This window comes from Littorina saxatilis, linkage group LG13 (genome assembly GCF_037325665.1).
Source record: "Littorina saxatilis isolate snail1 linkage group LG13, US_GU_Lsax_2.0, whole genome shotgun sequence".
NCBI lineage: Eukaryota > Metazoa > Mollusca > Gastropoda > Littorinimorpha > Littorinidae > Littorina > Littorina saxatilis.
In genome coordinates this window covers 40,014,973-40,032,843 of record NC_090257.1, presented here as the reverse complement: position 1 = coordinate 40,032,843, position 17,871 = coordinate 40,014,973, and the positions used below count along the sequence as shown (strand labels likewise).

The 17,871-nt window shown below is 40.7% G+C and overlaps 1 protein-coding gene across 1 annotated transcript in view; it reads left to right on the top strand.

Annotated features, from left to right (window-relative positions):
- The window catches only part of LOC138945902 (inositol 1,4,5-trisphosphate-gated calcium channel ITPR3-like), a 90,855-nt gene extending 77,530 nt beyond the window's left edge, over positions 1-13,325 (top strand). The window contains exons 65-69 of the mRNA XM_070317421.1: positions 3,752-3,895; positions 5,344-5,421; positions 6,974-7,093; positions 9,909-10,043; positions 11,471-13,325. Of these exons, the coding sequence (XP_070173522.1) occupies positions 3,752-3,895; positions 5,344-5,421; positions 6,974-7,093; positions 9,909-10,043; positions 11,471-11,677 (684 nt within the window). The 3' untranslated portion in view covers positions 11,678-13,325. The remainder of the gene's footprint in view (positions 1-3,751; positions 3,896-5,343; positions 5,422-6,973; positions 7,094-9,908; positions 10,044-11,470) is intronic.
- Positions 13,326-17,871: the final 4,546 nt, after the last annotated feature.

The following is a 17,871-nucleotide window of genomic DNA, read 5'->3' as shown; positions in this document are numbered from 1 at the left end:
CAATTAGAAAAATATCTGAACACTTGTTGGTCAGCGCTTCTAGCCACTAAACTAATGGCCGCACTGGAAAGAAAACTATTCCAACAAAGTCCAGTGCCTGTGAATTCTGAACTCTGGAGAAGATACATTGATGACATCTTTATGCTCTGGACAGGAACAGATGATGACTTAGACTCATTCCTAAAACACATCAACTCCCTTCATCCTACCATCAAATTCACTCACCAATCATCGGTACAAAAAGTCTCCTTTCTAGATATTTCAGTCAGTCTGAAGGATGGATACCTTCAGACTGACCTGTACACAAAACCTACCGACAGCCATGCCTACCTGTGCCAGAACTCGTGTCACCCAGCTCACGTCAAACGAAATTTGCCCTACTCACAATTTCTGAGACTTAAAAGACTCTGCTCAGAAGAGGAGCAATTTAAACAAAGGTGCGATGAGATGGAGAGACAGTTCTGTGCCAGGGGGTACAGCAAAAAGACTGTTAAAGATGGCAGGAGGAAAGCTTCAGCTAAAATCAGAAAGGAGACTCTTTCATATCGCAAAAAAAACTCACACAAACAGAGTCCCTTTCGTCATCACTCATAACCCACTCAACCCTCCCCTCGGCCAGTGGTTGCATGGTTTACAGGAAAGCTTGATCAGCGAGAGTGAACACATGAAAAACGTTATGCCTGAAACGCCCATCTATGGGGAGAGAAACTGTAAGAGCATACGCAATATCCGAATGCCTACAGTTCTTCCTCCTAAGCACGACAACAACCCTGGGTGTTTCAGGTGTGAGCGTAAAAAAATGTATCATCTGTGAAAAACACTTGATTGAGTCCACAACATTCAATTCATGTAAAACAGGTGAAACTTTCACTCTTAGAGAACACTTCTCCTGTGACACAAAAAAACAAGAAATTCCTCCGAGGTAGGAAAAACACCCCCGTCAAAGGGAAATAACCTTCTCAGTTGGTGGCAGTGAGAATGGTTATTTCCCTTTGACCATTAATATGTGCCTCTATAAGTCCTTGTATAATTTTAATCCACCAATAACTCCCTAACCGTGTGTTTGACTGGTCCCAATTTTTGTAAGGACCGTCTCAGGAATGTATAGAACCTGTTCACCAAGTTTGGTGACGATCGGTCCGTTCATTCTTGAGATCTATATGCGAACACAAACACACAAACAAACAAACACATCGAGTGAAACCTATACACACCCCTATACCGGGGGTGTAAAAACATCATCTGTCTCATTTTGTGTAAACAATGCCACAGTGTCCAGTACGTGGGGCAGACTCGAAACAGTCTCAGAGAAAGGTTCTATCTCCACCGCTCACACATTGGGAAGAACACAGGTACTCTTCTCACAGTGCACTTCAACCAGCCCGACCATTCTCTCGGTCATATGGAGTGCACTGTCATCGAAAGAGTCTTTTGTTCGACCCGGGATGAGAGATGGAAAAGAGAGTCTTTCTGGATTATAATAATAATAATAATAATAATAAATGAGCATTTATATAGCGCAACATCATAACTTTACAACCGACTTGGGTCACCGACTGAAACCGGCCGGTAACTGCACAGTTTCAAATGCATTGAACTGCGCAATCTCTGTAATTCGTTTTCTTAAGCAGTATTGATGACAAAATACAAAAGCAGACGTTTTATGGCGCGTTTACCAAAAAGACAAAAAGGGACTCGTTTCGCACATGAATTTGATGACATGATTTGCGGGCGCTGAAGGTTTGGCCAGCAGAAAACAGGCACTCGCTGAGTTTGTGTCAAAAAGTTTTGTTTTTTTTAATGAAAACGTCGGAGTAATGGGATAAAAAGCTTACACACCTCGTCCTAAATAACGTGCATATTTTCCCTCGGGTAGATTTTCAGGTATTACCTTGCCAGAGGCTCCGGTAATACCTGAAAATCGACCCTAGGGAAAATATGCACGAAATTTAGAACTCGGAGTGTGTAACCTGCAGTAAGTTCATGGTTATATGAAGGTATCCAAGAGCTCAGCAAACGTGTATTTCATCATGATGGAGTAACATCAGTCCAAACTGCATTCAACACGCAGTTTCAAGGAGCGGCCATGATGCCGTTTTAGACAGAATTGACACTACCAGAATGGGTTGATCAACGCAAGCACGATCGGACAAATTAACTCAGAGAGATATTTCACATACATGAAATGACTGATTAAAACTAAAGAAATGTATTCAGTAAAATGTTAGTTTCTTTTAATAATTCTACACTCAAACACAAAAAGAGAGATATTTCACGTACATGAAATGACTGATTAAAACTAAAGAAATGTATTCAGTAAAATGTTAGTTTCTTTTAATAATTTTACACTCAAACACAAAAATTAAAGTAGAATTGGGATCCGAGTCAGCCAAACCGGTTTTGCCGACCGTAGCCTGGAACTGTGACCTTGGACTGACTCCGAACCTAAATCGAAACTGTCTTTGATTCAATGAAAACTTTCATTGTGTGTGCTTTCTTTACTATATTGAAACTGAAATGCATTCGAAAGCAAATCGAACAGTGGTGAATGTAGATTTAACACAAATTTACGGATGCACTTGTTTGCACTTCATTTCTTCAGCGACGTGGCTTTAGCATGGGGTTGTGAAAAGGAACACACCTCGCTGGCTCACCTATTTTACACACCACAGACAACTACAGTGCTTTGTTGTGTTCCACGTTGTCTTTGGTGTACGCATGGGATATACAGGGTACAACACTCGTGAGTTTTTATATGGCTTGTATTTCAGTCAAGACCCAGCGGGAATATCATCGGGATCCACTCCCTATGATATTCATCCGCTGGGTCTTGACTGAAATACAAGCCATATAAAAAACCACTCGTGTTTAAAACATATAAAACATCAGAAATTGTGAAAGAAACAATTGAAAGTCAGCAGAGACTTTCTTCCGAGATTTGTTAAAATCTCTTAGCAGAGAGAGAGAGAGAGAGAGAAATAAGTATCCCTTCACAGACAGCCTATGGGTAGCATCAGACCCTCCTCAAGGGGACCGAGATTTACAAAGCAAAGTGCCTTTGTGGGGGACGTATCACAAGGTAATCTAGTCCTGAGGAGGACCCTTGTTTTTGAACCTAGACCAGACACGTTTTTCGACACTATTGTGTCCCATCAGTGGTCAGGTGGTACTGATGGCGTGAGTTGTCAACCCATGGTATCCAACTAAGAAGCAAACCACTCTTTGAATGGTAGCTTCTGTTGGCATGGGAGACTACCCTCATCTGACAACCCCAAGGGGATATCTGTGAAGGGAAACACTTTGATTTAAGGCCAAAGTGTGGAATTGATATTTTTAAAGAAAGAATTTAGAAATTTAGACAAGTTTTAACCAAGAAATTAGGTTAAAACAAGGGAAATTTGAAAAAGCCTAAAGGGAGGTAACTCTGTACCAGCCTGCAGATCCAGAAATGGATACGCGAACAAGTTAGATCTAATTTGAAAAGGTTAAACAGGAAAAGCGGTCAACTTTTCACTGCTGTTCAACACAGGACTTGGTAAAGAAGAAGTTTTCTGCAAGACTTGTTCAACTGGATCGCTTTAAAGGCGATGCAACTTTCACATTATATGTGAATATAAAATTATATATATACACATACATAATAACACCCCCCCATACGCACACAATCGCACACACAAGCACCTCTCCCCAAGAAACAAAACAAACAAAACCTATTAGGTTGTTAATGTCTTGCAAAACTATTTATCCACAGACCTTTGAACAGACCCAGAGCTTTACAAGAACGCTGGCTATTGCTGCCTATACTTTGATGTTCTTCATCATCATCTCTCTTATCGGGCTGAACATCATCTCTGGCATCATCATCGACACGTTCTCTGAGCTGAGAGATGCCAAGGTAGCGAAGGGTAAAGAATGCCGAAGAAAGGCGTACGGTAGGGAGTGTAGGCATATTGTAAAGAAAGAGTGAGTGTTACTTAAAGAAGAGAAAGCCAGCTATGCATGTACATTTGAGGTACTGTTACGAGGTACCTCGTATATTACGTATGATGTCTGTATATATAATGCAGAATCAACAGGAATCTTTAAAATGCTGATGAAACTAGTGGAATGGTTTTCTTGGCACACAGTATTCAGGGAGATGTGGACTACTCATTAACTGGATTTTCTTTGTGCTTAATATTATTTTGTTTGGACCTAGCTATTGATGTGTACATTGTTGTTAAACAGTTGTTTGTTGTATGTTTACCAGGGTTTGCTAGTGTGTGATAGGGTTCGTGTCCGTCTGAAGATGTTAGTTTCTTTGTTAGTCCTGTGTTGACAACTCTTCGACAAGCGCTTAGAACTGTACCCACGGAATACGCGCTATATAAGCTTCATATTGATTGATTGATTGATTGACTGACTTAGAAGTCGGATGTTAATAGTAATATTTATAAACAGTAAAATGTGGAGCACTGTTTATTTTTGTAGTTGTTTTGTCTGGAGAACCCTGAAACCAATTGAGCAATTATGTAATCGCTGTCTTTAAAAAACAAACTACTTACATTTAAGCACGGGCATACAGTACTCAAGAGAGTAATTTGAGTGCTGTCAATTGTGTGTCACCATACCTTATCTACAGACAAAATAAATCCAAAAACAAAGAGACTGCCAATGTTCCAAAATTCAGAATGAAAAAACAAGAAAAGTAGATTGTTGGAACGTTTGTTATTGACAAAACAATACTTTCACAAATATATCGACCCAACGGTCTTTTAAGTGCACAGACAAACAATTAATAACAAAAACTTATCTGGCTGATTTTTTCTTCCGCCTGCCACGAAGCCGCAAGCGAATGAATCGCTTGCTTTTTCATTGCAAAAATTGCTTGCGAATTCATTCGCTTGCGGCTTCGTGGCAGGCGGAAGAAAAAATCAGCCAGATAAGTTTTTGTTATTAATTGTTTGTCTGTGCACTTGAAAGACCGTTGGATCGATATATTTGTGAATGTATTGTTTTGTCAATAACAAACGTTCCAACAACCTACCTTTCTTATTCATTTATCTACAGACACACTTAGATATCTGCTAAATTAAGTGGGATGTGTGTAGGGACTGGAACATTTGGAGTATATATATGTTAAATTAAGCAGATGCGTGCAAGTAAGCATACACTTTCATTATACAGGAGGAACATTAGAATCGCTTTTCTACCCGATAATAATAATGCAGCGTAATTCCATGTACATACATCGGGTCAATCTTACCTCGTTCAGCTGATTAGTTACACAAGTAAGCTCCACTAAATTAACAAGCTACCATTGGAATACTATGATTACAAGCAATTCTTTCCTTTTTGTTTCAGTGGCGGATTGATGAAGACATGAAACGCACGTGTTTCATGTGTAGCCTGGAGAGCTACCACTTTGAGCGGGAGCCTGGGGTCAGTACAAATAGACTGACAGACATCAAAGAAGTGTTAACAGAATGGAATGATTTGCACGGAACTATACAACCGCGCATTAATCGATCGCCTGCGCAGGTTGACTGGTTGAGTGAATAGGATTCGATCAAACTTTCGCAAAAAAACTCCTCTTTTCTTTGAATAACTGAAAAAAGGAGGAATAAAGGGGTTACACACCTCGTCTCAGTGATTATAAAAAATAATGGTCTCAGTTCGCGGTCATGAAAAAGCTCGCTAAAGCTCGCATTGTTCATGATCCGCTAACTTCGACCATTATTTTTAATAATCACTGAGACTCGGCATGTAACCTCTACATATTGCTTGTTGCTTATGCCTTGGAAGAAAATCGTGCAAACAAACACATAGGGTCAATCCTGGTTCAAACAAACACATAGGGTCAATCCTGGTTCAAACAAACACATAGGGTCAATCCTGGTTCAAACAAACACATTGGGTCAATCCTGGTTCAAACAAACACATAGGGTCAATCCTGGTTCAAACAAACACATAGGGTCAATCCTGGTTCAAACAAACACATAGGGTCAATCCTGGTTCAAACAAACACATTGGGTCAATCCTGGTTCAAACAAACACATAGGGTCAATCCTGGTTCAAACAAACACATAGGGTCAATCCTGGTTCAAACAAACACATAGGGTCAATCCTGGTTCAAACAAACACATAGGGTCAATCCTGGTTCAAACAAACACATAGGGTCAATCCTGGTTCAAACAAACACATAGGGTCAATCCTGGTTCAAACAAACACATTGGGTCAATCCTGGTTCAAACAAACACATAGGGTCAATCCTGGTTCAAACAAACACATAGGGTCAATCCTGGTTCAAACAAACACATAGGGTCAATCCTGGTTCAAACAAACACATAGGGTCAATCCTGGTTCAAACAAACACATAGGGTCAATCCTGGTTCAAACAAACACATAGGGTCAATCCTGGTTCAAACAAACACATAGGGTCAATCCTGGTTCAAACAAACACATAGGGTCAATCCTGGTTCAAACAAACACATAGGGTCAATCCTGGTTCAAACAAACACATAGGGTCAACCCTGGTTCAAACAAACACATAGGGTCAATCCTGGTTCAAACAAACACATAGGGTCAATCCTGGTTTACGTTTGGTTTACGGTTTTGAATAATTCATGTTTGATCGTGAAAGCCAGCCTCTCTCTATCTGCCTGTCTGTCTGTCTGTCTCTCATTTCCTCTGTCTATCTGCCAGCCTGTCTGTCTGTCTGTCTGTCTGTCTGTCTGCATGCCTCCCATCCTTCCTGCCTGCCTGCCTGCCTGCCTGCCTCCCAGCCTTCCTGCCTGCCTGCCTGTCTGTCTGTCTGTCTGTCTGTCTGCATGCCTCCCAGCCTTCCAGCCTTCCTGCCTGCCTGCCTGATTGCCTGTCTTTCTGTCTGCCTGTCTGTCTGTCTGTCGGTTTGTTGGTCTGTCGGTCTGTCTGCCGCACTCTAAGTCTTTCTCTGTTGTGTTTTCCTGCATGCTTGTGCGTCTCTATTCCCCAGGGTTTTGAGAAACACGTGAAGCGGGAACACAACCAGTGGAACTACCTATTTTTCCTGATCCACCTGTCAGAGACACGCCCCAATGATTACTCCGCTCTGGAACTCTACGTCCACAGACAGGTATGTTAATTGATTCACTCATCCATGTCCACGTACATAACAGTGAATAATTATGTACTCACCTTTTATTTTAGTTTACATTCAATTCATTACATTTACTTTAATTTCCAATTGCTGGGAAATTCGGGTCGCTTCCTTCCATTGGAAAGCTAGCAGCAACAAGAGTCGCGCTACCCTGGTCTGTGCGTGTTTAGGTGTAATCAATCACCTGCACTTACTGCGGAATGACCAAGGTCTTTTGCGTGCCACTGTGGTGACACGGGGGTGGGACATGGATACCGTCTTCGTGTCCGCTCATGTCCGTCCCGACCTGAATTCGAATCCGTGGCCCTAGAATCACAAGTCCAGTGCTCTACCAACTGAGCTATCTGTCCCCCCCCCCCCCCCCCCTCGTCATTCCCGTGTAAACGATCATATAGAGACAGTGAACCGCACCGATCTTTCCAGGTGTATACGGGAGAAAAGAGCTTTATTCCACTTGGACACATTTAAAAGAGCACTAGTCTCGCTGCTCTCGGTGCTGGAATATTGATTTCCCCACTGACATGCATGTTAATCTGCTGATCTGCTCATTGCTCATTGCGTTTGAGAACTGTCAAATTATTTGATTTGAACTACGCTTAAAGGCACAGTAAGCCTCCCGTAAACCATCACAGAGCTCCCCGAGCGTCTACATACAGTACAAGCATACTTCCAATTGAACGCTCACCGAACGGGAACATCCTGGCTGTTTTCTGTCGAGCGTGAGAAATTTTCAAAGAATTTATTTTCGTGGACTTAGCCTTTACCAATAATGGCGCCTCGTTTTGGTGCTGGCTGTTATGAATATTCAATACCGGAAAATATCACGCCCGGACAGTAAGACTCCCGTAAACTACTGTCAGGCTTTTATAGTACAAACACCCTTCCATTTGAACGCTCACCAAACGGGAACATCCCAGGTGCCCTACGTAAAGAGCGAGCAATTTTTAAAGAATTAATTTTGCAGATTGTCAAAAATGAGTTACTTCCCTTCGGATCTCATTCAGAAAAGCCCGGAAGCAGGGTCACGCAAGGGTCGTAGCAGACGACGGTTTATCAGTACATATCGCCGTTCCTCTCAACAGTCAAAAGCCATCGCTAGAGTTCTTGTTAAAGGCAGAGTAAGCCTCCCGTAAACCATCACAGATACGGTCAGGCTTTTACACACAGTACAAACACCATTTCATTTAAACACTCACCAATTGAGAACATCCTAGGTGCCCTCCGTAAAGAGCGAACAATTTTCAAAGAATTTATTTTTGCGTGGTTTATCTTACCCCTGAGCCATCGTGAACCCGTGTCAGTGATCCAGTTTTCCCTTTTCACAATGCAGTCGTCATAGTTAGTCATTTGAATGCGACTCGACGTGAGCTTATCTACAATAGCACGTTTTTTTTATGCACGAAACAACGGCTGTGACGGTTCACAAGAACTCTAGCGATGGCTTTTGACTGTTGAGAGGAACAGCGATTTGCACTGATAAACCGGCCGTCGTCTGCTACGACCCTTGCGTGACCCTGCTTCCGGGCTTTTCTTTTTTTAAACTTTCACAACTTCGAATTGTTCTGATCTTGTCTTGATGAAAAACGAATTCTTTTATGATTAAAGAATGTTTGTGTAACAAGCTGTCAATTTATTATTTAGATTTTAAAAGTTAGGTCTAGCGCAAAAACGAGGCGCCGTTGTTGTTAACGGAACAAGTCTACGAAAATAAATTCTTTGAAAATGTCTCACGCTCGACAGAAAGCAGCCAGGATGTTCCCGTTCGGTGAGCGTTCAAATGGAAGTATGCTTGTACTGTATTTAGACGCTCGGGGAGCTCTGTGATGGTTTACGGGAGGCTTACTGTGCCTTTAACCACAGCCGTTTGTTTCGTGGATAAAAACGTGCTATTGCAGATAAGCTCACATCGAGTCGCATTCAAATGACTAACTGACGACTACATGGTGAAAAAGGGAAACTGGATCACACGGGTTCACGATGGCTCGGGGGTAAGATAAACCACGCAAAAATAAATTCTTTGAAAATTGTTCGCTCTTTACGGAGGGCACCTAGGATGTTCTCAATCGGTGAGTGTTTAAATGAAAGGGTGTTTGTACTGTGTGTAAGAGCCTGACTGTATCTGTGATGGTTTACGGGAGGCTTACTGTGCCTTTAAATCACATTAAGTCATATGGTATTATTCTGCATTTAAATACCCTAAATGCTATTTGTTTAGCAATTATTTTTTGAATTTTTTCGGATTCATTACAGCCATTATGCGTTGTACACTATTATACGCCCAGTACTGGTTGGTTGGTTGGTTGGTTCGTTGGTTGGTTGGTTGGTTGGTTATCATTTTTATCGTCTCTTCAGCTGGTATTGCTATTTGAGACTGGTGCAAGCTTGTTTCTTTTCTCAGTGCACAGTACTGCCAATTACCGACATTGTCGGAATAAGAGTGAACTGACATGTTCTGAGTGAACTGAACTGACGATAGAGAACCCAAGTTCACAGCGAAAGTCTCAGGGCTTGAAAACATGAATAGACGCATGCAGAAAAAAACAACAATTGGGTAGCGCCGTATACTATATGGCAGCTCGCTTTCCCCAGGGACAAAGCAGCCCGAATGTTCATGAGGGTAACCTTACAATATTATATGATTTAGTCCCTCTTTAGGGCGAGGGCCAGATGCAAAAAAGTATACCTATGCTTATTCTGTTACCCTCGTAAAATAAAGAATTGTCATTGTCATTGTCATTGTCATATGAATCTTATCCTTATCTTATCCTTATCCTTCTGATTTGCGTTGAAGCGACAGAAAAACAGTCTGAATTTTTTCCCGCTGAACCGAGCCATCTGCCTGGGGTGGGAGGAGAACAGCAGTGACCGCACCCTGGAGATTATCAGGTCGCAAGTGGACCTCATCATGGCCAAGCTAAGACAAGAGGTAACACAGGCCTGAAAGTGGCGAGGATTTTAACATGTAACTGGCGAGTAATAATGTTCATCTACTCGCCAAATACGAGTAAAGTTGCTAAAACAAATTGTTGTTTTGGCTAGTAGAGTTTGCTCTCTGGCTAATGAATTTTCAGAATCACTAGCCAAAGGTGAGTACACCACCATTTGTAGGACTTTCAGGGCTGTAACAAATACAGGCTGAGCTGTTAACCTTCAGCGGATCACGCTTTGGACTACACAGTCCGGATGATGTGTGTCGTGTACGAACCGTACTTAAAAATAAGTATTCAACGTAAAACGTATGGGACGTACACAACCCACGCCATCACATAGGGATAAACTCTTTACGACCTCTTTGCAGAGTATGTGTCGTACACGACCCACGACTTCCGAATAGGGATAAACATAACACAATCCTTTTTAATTCCATATGGGTCGCCCACGACCCACATCATCCGGACTGCCCAGTACAAATTACGTCATTGTTTATTTGTTTGTTTACAAAGAAAATCCGTCAGAAAATGATCGATTGGAGGGTCATAATGTGTTTGAGGGTAACATGGAGTCTCAATAAAACAAATCCCAATAGGTTCAGAGAAACAGACCTGTTTCTGAGGCTCTGGGTCGTTCACGACCTACGAAGTACGGTGAAGGTTGTTTTCAGATGCCCCCTGTCTCATATAAACTGTCATGTGAGCCACCGCAGATCTGACCAGCTTTTCTTTTTTACATAATAATAATAATAATAATAATAATACGAGAATTTATAACGCGCACATATCTCACCACAAGGCGACTCAGGGCGCACTCATACACAATCTTTCGCATTAACAACTCATGCACACTCATTTACACTTACGCATACATTTCATGAAGATGACAAGGCAACAACACAAACAGAGACACGGCACTCAAAAGTAAGCATGAAAAAGAAAAGAAAATTTCAAACAATAATTATGTACATGGCTATTTACACCTGCTCTGATTTAGGCTTGCGGGTGAGATCTTTCTTTCTTTATTTGGTGTTTTACGTCGTTTTCAACCACGAAGGCTATATCGCGGGTGAGATGGGTGAGGGACACACAACAAACATTGGATAGCCTAGCTGCTACCTGCATAGAGTGGAAACTTGATGCAGAATTAATTTTGCAGAATGACGCTGGTGTTAGTTACAAAATTGTTTCACTGTGCACAGAAAACACTCAGTCTGTAGGTTGTTGGCGTGTGCCCAAGTGAAGGAAATGTCTTACCGTATGGAAAGGCCTGGACGGATGAATGGTGATTTATATGAATGTTTGCAAGGGAAGGAAGCTGTCTTTTATGTTTCTGTGTGGGACTTTGATAAGATAAGGTTATCGTCTTTGTAAAACACAAAATCAAAGCTCCTCAAATTTCGTCCTCAATATTTGTGCACAGGAATCAAGTAAGGAGAAGGAGAAAGAAAGGCAGCGACAGCAAGAGTGGGAATCTAGGAACAGACCACTCACAGCAGCGGCCCAACGCAGGCAGTCAATCAGCCAGAGAAGGCCCTCTGTTCACGACAGGAGGCTATCTGTCTCGGATGGAAGTACCTCTGCCTCCAGCAGAAGGCCATCTATTGCCGAGCACAGACCGGACAGCTAAATCAGACTGACTTATGAGCCAATGTACCTTTGACGATGAAATGGATTGGCATCGTTCTTGTGAATCAGGCTGAAACATATGCTCAAATAAAATTTAACAAAGATTGAGTGGACTCCAATGAATGAACCATTCATAAACTTGTTTCTGCAGGCCACTTTGTGCGTGTAGCAACCACAGCGCCTTAATATTAACATATATTTGTGTATATTTATAATTGAGAATTCGACTTTTTTTCTGAAAGTGTTAGATTGGCAGAAATAATGTTGGTTAGGGTACCAGTACTAGCTAGAGGGGGGTGTTAGTATTGTTTATTTAGTGAAGCTCTTTGTGACATTGTTGTCTTGGATTTTGACAACCTTGTGGAAAAATGATAGTACCACCAAGACAAATAAGCGGTGTTATCAAACAATCTTGTTCTGAGCAAAATAGGTTTGCTTTGAACAAGGTTTCTGTAATCTAACAACAGCAACAGAAAGTTTTTTCATCTAAGACAGACAGTCTGTTACCTTAGATTTATTGTACAATAAAGTTAGAAGGGTCAATTATCCTAAATATGTCTGAAATTAACTCTCCAAGAAAAAAGTATATACCACAATAAACTTCAATATTTAATGAATGCATCTTGATCAATCATATTCATGTATGAACAAACATAATTTGATATTGAAACCTTAATGTATACGCCAAAGCATGTATACGTTTTGTATCCTATTGCTCCAATAATTGTGTGTGACTAACTTTGTGATGTCAATGAAATAGTAACATTAATTGTAAAAGTGTATTCAACCTACATACGTGAGAGAGACACTCGTGAGATAATAATCGTTTAAATCACACGTGTGTATATCATGTAAATGAGGTCATGTCAAGCAAGTCTGGCAGGGACCTGTTTTTGACTCACATGCGAAGCAAAAGTGAGTCTATGTACTCACCCGAGTCGTCCGTCCGTCCGTCCGTCCGTCCGGAAAACTTTAACGTTGGATATTTCTTGGACACTATTCAGTCTATCAGTACCAAATTTGGCAAGATGGTGTATGATGACAAGGCCCCAAAAAACATACATAGCATCTTGACCTTGCTTCAAGGTCAAGGTCGCAGGGGCCATAAATGTTGCCTAAAAAACAGCTATTTTTCACATTTTCCCCATTTTCTCTGAAGTTTTTGAGATTCAATACCTCACCTATATATGATATATAGGGCAAAGTAAGCCCCATCTTGTGATACCAGTTTGGTTTACCTTGCTTCAAGGTCAAGGTCACAGGAGCTCTTCAAAGTTGGATTGTATACATATTTTGAAGTGACCTTGACCCTGAACTATGGAAGATAACTGTTTCAAACTTAAAAATTATGTGGGGCACATGTTATGCTTTCATCATGAGACACATTTGGTCACATATGATCAAGGTCAAGGTCACTTTGACCCTTATGAAATGTGACCAAAATAAGGTAGTGAACCACTAAAAGTGACCATATCTCATGGTAGAAAGAGCCAATAAGCACCATTGTACTTCCTATGTCTTGAATTAACAGCTTTGTGTTGCATGACCTTGGATGATCTTGACCTTGGGTCAAGGTCACATGTATTTTGGTAGGAAAAATGTGTAAAGCATGTGAGTCGTATGGGCTTTGCCCTTCTTGTTCCACTGCTTATGATGCCAAAGTCACCAAGACGAACGTCATTATAGAAAAAAAATGGTGCTGGCTAATTACCCTCGATGAATTTTTAGAACTAACACGTCACGCCACACTTTTAGAGTGACGTTTCTATGCTTTGACGTAATAGATTACACGCGGTTTAGAAGAGATCGAGATTCCAAAACAAGAGTCTTCAATTTAGCTGCCTCGACTGCAGGGCATTTTCAGTAAAATACACGTAAATACAGTATGTAAGATAAACAGAATACTACATGGCTTGCTGTTTCGTACCAGATTTACACTCGTTGCTTTTTCAAATAGTGAACAGCTCGCTTTCGCTCGCAGTTCAATATTTAAAAAAAAAACTCGTGTAAATTTTGTTTATTTCCGTGTTTGAAATCGGCGTGCGGGTCTGTTTTTCCCTTGTACGTGCGCGCGATAGCTGTCGCGGTGTATGAGCGCGACTACACGTGCCTTGGCGTGTGTGTGCGAGTGTGCGAGGGCTGTGTATTGTATATTGATCATTTGATACATGTATAAATGTGTCTCCAGGAATATGTCTTGTTTTAATCTTGTGTCGATACTATTTAGTTCTGCCTCGTTATTAGCCATTGAGTATAACTGTTTTATCATCATTGCTTTGTTGTTGTTCTTTGGCCATTTACGTTGAATGACTTGTTACACATCGACATTGATAGTTTTATTCTTCTTCTTCTTCGTCGTTCGCTAGATAGTTTTATTATAAGAACCTTTTCTAATTCCTATTAACTCGATGTTCTTTAACTATATTTATACATAAATGCATATTGTAAAGCAGTATGCATTGTATGCTTCTAATAGCAGTGTTCAAATGTCGAAGCTGCTTTTCCCAGTTTTACCTCAGAGACCGACTGTGTATTGTGTTATTGTATTTGTCAGACTTGATTGTACCAAGTCCCTACACATGTTGTAATGCGCTTAGAGCCAAATATTTTTGTTTTTTGTAAGGGATAGGCGCAATATAAATACACTTTATTATTATTATTATTAAATCTGGTACGACACAGCAAGCCATGTAGTATTCTTTGTTTGTTTGTTTGTTTGCTTAACGCCCAGCCGACCACGAAGGGCCATATCAGGGCGGTGCTGCTTTGACATTTAACGTGCGCCACACACAAGACAGAAGTCGCAGCACAGGCTTCATGTCTCACCCAGTCACATTATTCTGACACCGGACCAACCAGTCCTAGCACTAACCCCATAATGCCAGACGCCAGGCGGAGCAGCCACTAGATTGCCAATTTTAAAGTCTTAGGTATGACCCGGCCGGGGTTCGAACCCACGACCTCCCGATCACGGGGCGGACGCCTTACCACTAGGCCAACCGTGCCGGTCTGTAGTATTCTCTATGTGGTAATCTGACATGCTATTTTTATATCATGCTAGCTTACAGGTGCTATTATATACCGTACAACTGTAACATACTTTTGGTGCTTTTAATATTTTATACTAATATTTTATTCTATATCATTATTAGATGTTTATTTGTTATTGCATGCTAAATTTCTGGTGCTATACCGTAGACACGTAAGATCATTTTGATGATTGTAGTGTCCTATGATTTCAAAACTATTGTAAGATATCAATATTTGTATGACTATTTAAGCACTTGTGTTATACGTTTTTGAGGACAACCATTTTGGTGTCCATTTTGACTGACCTTTTCGTTTTTGTTTTTATTTCCTATTTACTCTTGATGCTTCAGTGAATTTTGAGCTGTGATAAAAATAAGAATCACATGTTTTGCATGTGTTTTGACATGAACATGAATTTCACAGATGGATATTCTATAAAGTCAGTTGTTCAAATGTTGTTTGTTGTAATCATGTACGATTTTCTTTTACTTTCATGCAATCTTTAGTTATTATTTAAATGCATGTTGTACTATATCACTTCTTCGGACATTTCATGCTAAATGTTGCATTCTTCGTTTTAAGTGAGCAGTTTTAAACCCGTATGACTGATTTAGATCAAACGTTTAATGCCGATCTTGTGTAAAGTCTGAAGAGTTTGTTCAATATCAAAGGCACAGTCCTACCCAAAACAATGAGCGCTTCTAAGGTGATAACGCGAGACAACTCCTGTGATCTTGCCGCGAGGTGGCGCCAGTTACCAGCCGAAAGAAAGAAGGGGCATAACCTCACCAGAACCGACCATTGTCTGTTTACCGTATAAAATGCACGACTTACACACGAACTGTTACCAAACCGATAGGCTATTTGGGACCAATGCAAGTTTTTTTCCCTTTCTCGTGTGACCTTGCCGCGAGGTGGCGCCAGTTACCAGCCGAAAGAAAGAAGGGGCATAACCTCACCAGAACCGACCATTGTCTGTTTACCGTATAAAATGCACGACTTACACACGAACTGTTACCAAACCGATAGGCTATTTGGGACCAATGCAAGTTTTTTTCCTTTCTCGTGTGACCTTGCCGCGAGGTGGCGCCAGTTAGCAGCCGAAAGAAAGAGGGGACATAACCTCACCAGAACCGCCCATTATTTGGTCTACCTTCTCAGATCTGAATGGGATAAAACCATCGCTTCATTTAGACACATACAAAAACACCAACAAAATCAACAACAACCACACAACAACATCCCGACACTTCCTGTGCAGTATTGCTTGTCAATGAATTGGTTTCATAGATTACCATTACTGTCCGTTTACAAATCAATTCATTCCAAAAATCACACGCTGCACAGAAATCAGCCATGCTGTTGATTTGGTGTATGTGTCAAAGTGGAGGGATGGTCTCATCCCATGTAACAGCCATGATGTTGATTTGGTGTATGTGTCAAAGTGGAGGGATGGTCTCATCCCATGTAACAGCCATGATGTTGATTTGGTGTATGTGTCAAAGTGGAGGGAAGGTCTCATCCCATGTAACGGCCTGGCCAGATCTGAGATGGTGCGCTGAATCGTTTACACGGGATGGATTATGCGTTGAATGATTCGTGCAAGTGATTTTGCAATATGGCCATTTCATGGACCCCCCGCGGGTTAGGGGGAAGAATTTACCCGATGCTCCCCAGCATGTCGTAAGAGGCGACTAACGGATTCTGTTTCTTCTTTTACCCTTGTTAAGTGTTTCTTGTATAGAATATAGTCAATTTTTGTAAAGATTTTAGTCAAGCAGTATGTAAGAAATGTTAAGTCCTTTGTACTGGAAACTTGCATTCTCCCAGTAAGGTAATATATTGTACTACGTTGCAAGCCCCTGGAGCAAATTTTTGATTAGTGCTTTTGTGAACAAGAAACAATTGACAAGTGGCTCTATCCCCTCTCCCCCCTTTCCCCGTCGCGATATAACCTTCGTGGTTGAAAACGACGTTAAACACCAAATAAAGAAAGAAAGAATATGGTCATGGTATTTGGCTCGTATGTGTGTATATATAGCGTGTATAGCATATATGATTATTGTGTGAACAGTACATGTGGTGATTTTTGTCCGTATGATTAATTGTTGTATGTAGGTTGTACATTTAATTGTTCTATTTTGTATATATGTTACAGTAAATTCATCAAACCAGTAAATTTGTAAATTTACTGACATTTTCAGTAAATTTGTAAATTTCCTGGGTGTCAAACTCAGTAAATTTGTAAATTTCCTGAATTTTTCAGTAAATTGGTAAATTTACGGAGTGAATTTACAAATTGACTGGTTTGATGAATTTACCGTAACATATATATGTTCTTTTGTAAAGGGCCTATAGAGCCATAGGTTAGGCACTTAAATGTCCAGTTATTATTATTATTATCCCAAGGACGTCTAGAGCATGCAAGGTTGCTGTGCATGGATGTTTGCGAGCCTTTCGCGTCCAGTGAGGTAACATTAGGAATTTGAGAATACTACACTAATCCCACCGTTTGTGTATGTACAGTTCCATCACATTTTACCCAAACTGTAAGTGACACAGAGTTGCTATAATAGAGGGATTTTTCCTTCTCCCTTTGGCCTAGCCATAGCATTTAAAGCCAAAAATGTGTAGTTTCGGCTAACCGAAAGTATGAAGGCAAATGTTGGGCAATGTAGTAGATCTGACACAAACATGTATATTTGTGTACCCCTACTTCAGATTCTGTTGGGCTGTTTTCATTAATACCCCATATAATGTGGCTGATCAATAGTTGAGATATTGATTTGACATTTGTACTGCAATTGTGACAAATGCTTACATAGTGAGACATATCTTGCAAATATAGTAAACATGTCAAAGTTCTTTCTGTACTGCACTATATATTTTGGTGTGTCTAGTTTGTCAAGCTTTCTCAGTAGAGTGAAATTTACCTATTTTTGGTCGGATCACTCAAAAAGTTACCAGGCTAGAGCAAAACAGATCTAGAATAACACATAACCCTTACAACATAAGAAAGTACTAATCATCTTGAAAAGCTTTTCTTCTTAGGCATTTCATAAACGGTAAAAAGCGTCCTCCTCTGGCCCCTCAGCCGGTCGAAAGACATTATTTTCAAAATATAGAATACGGATACGATACGGATGATATCATTTTTATGTAGTC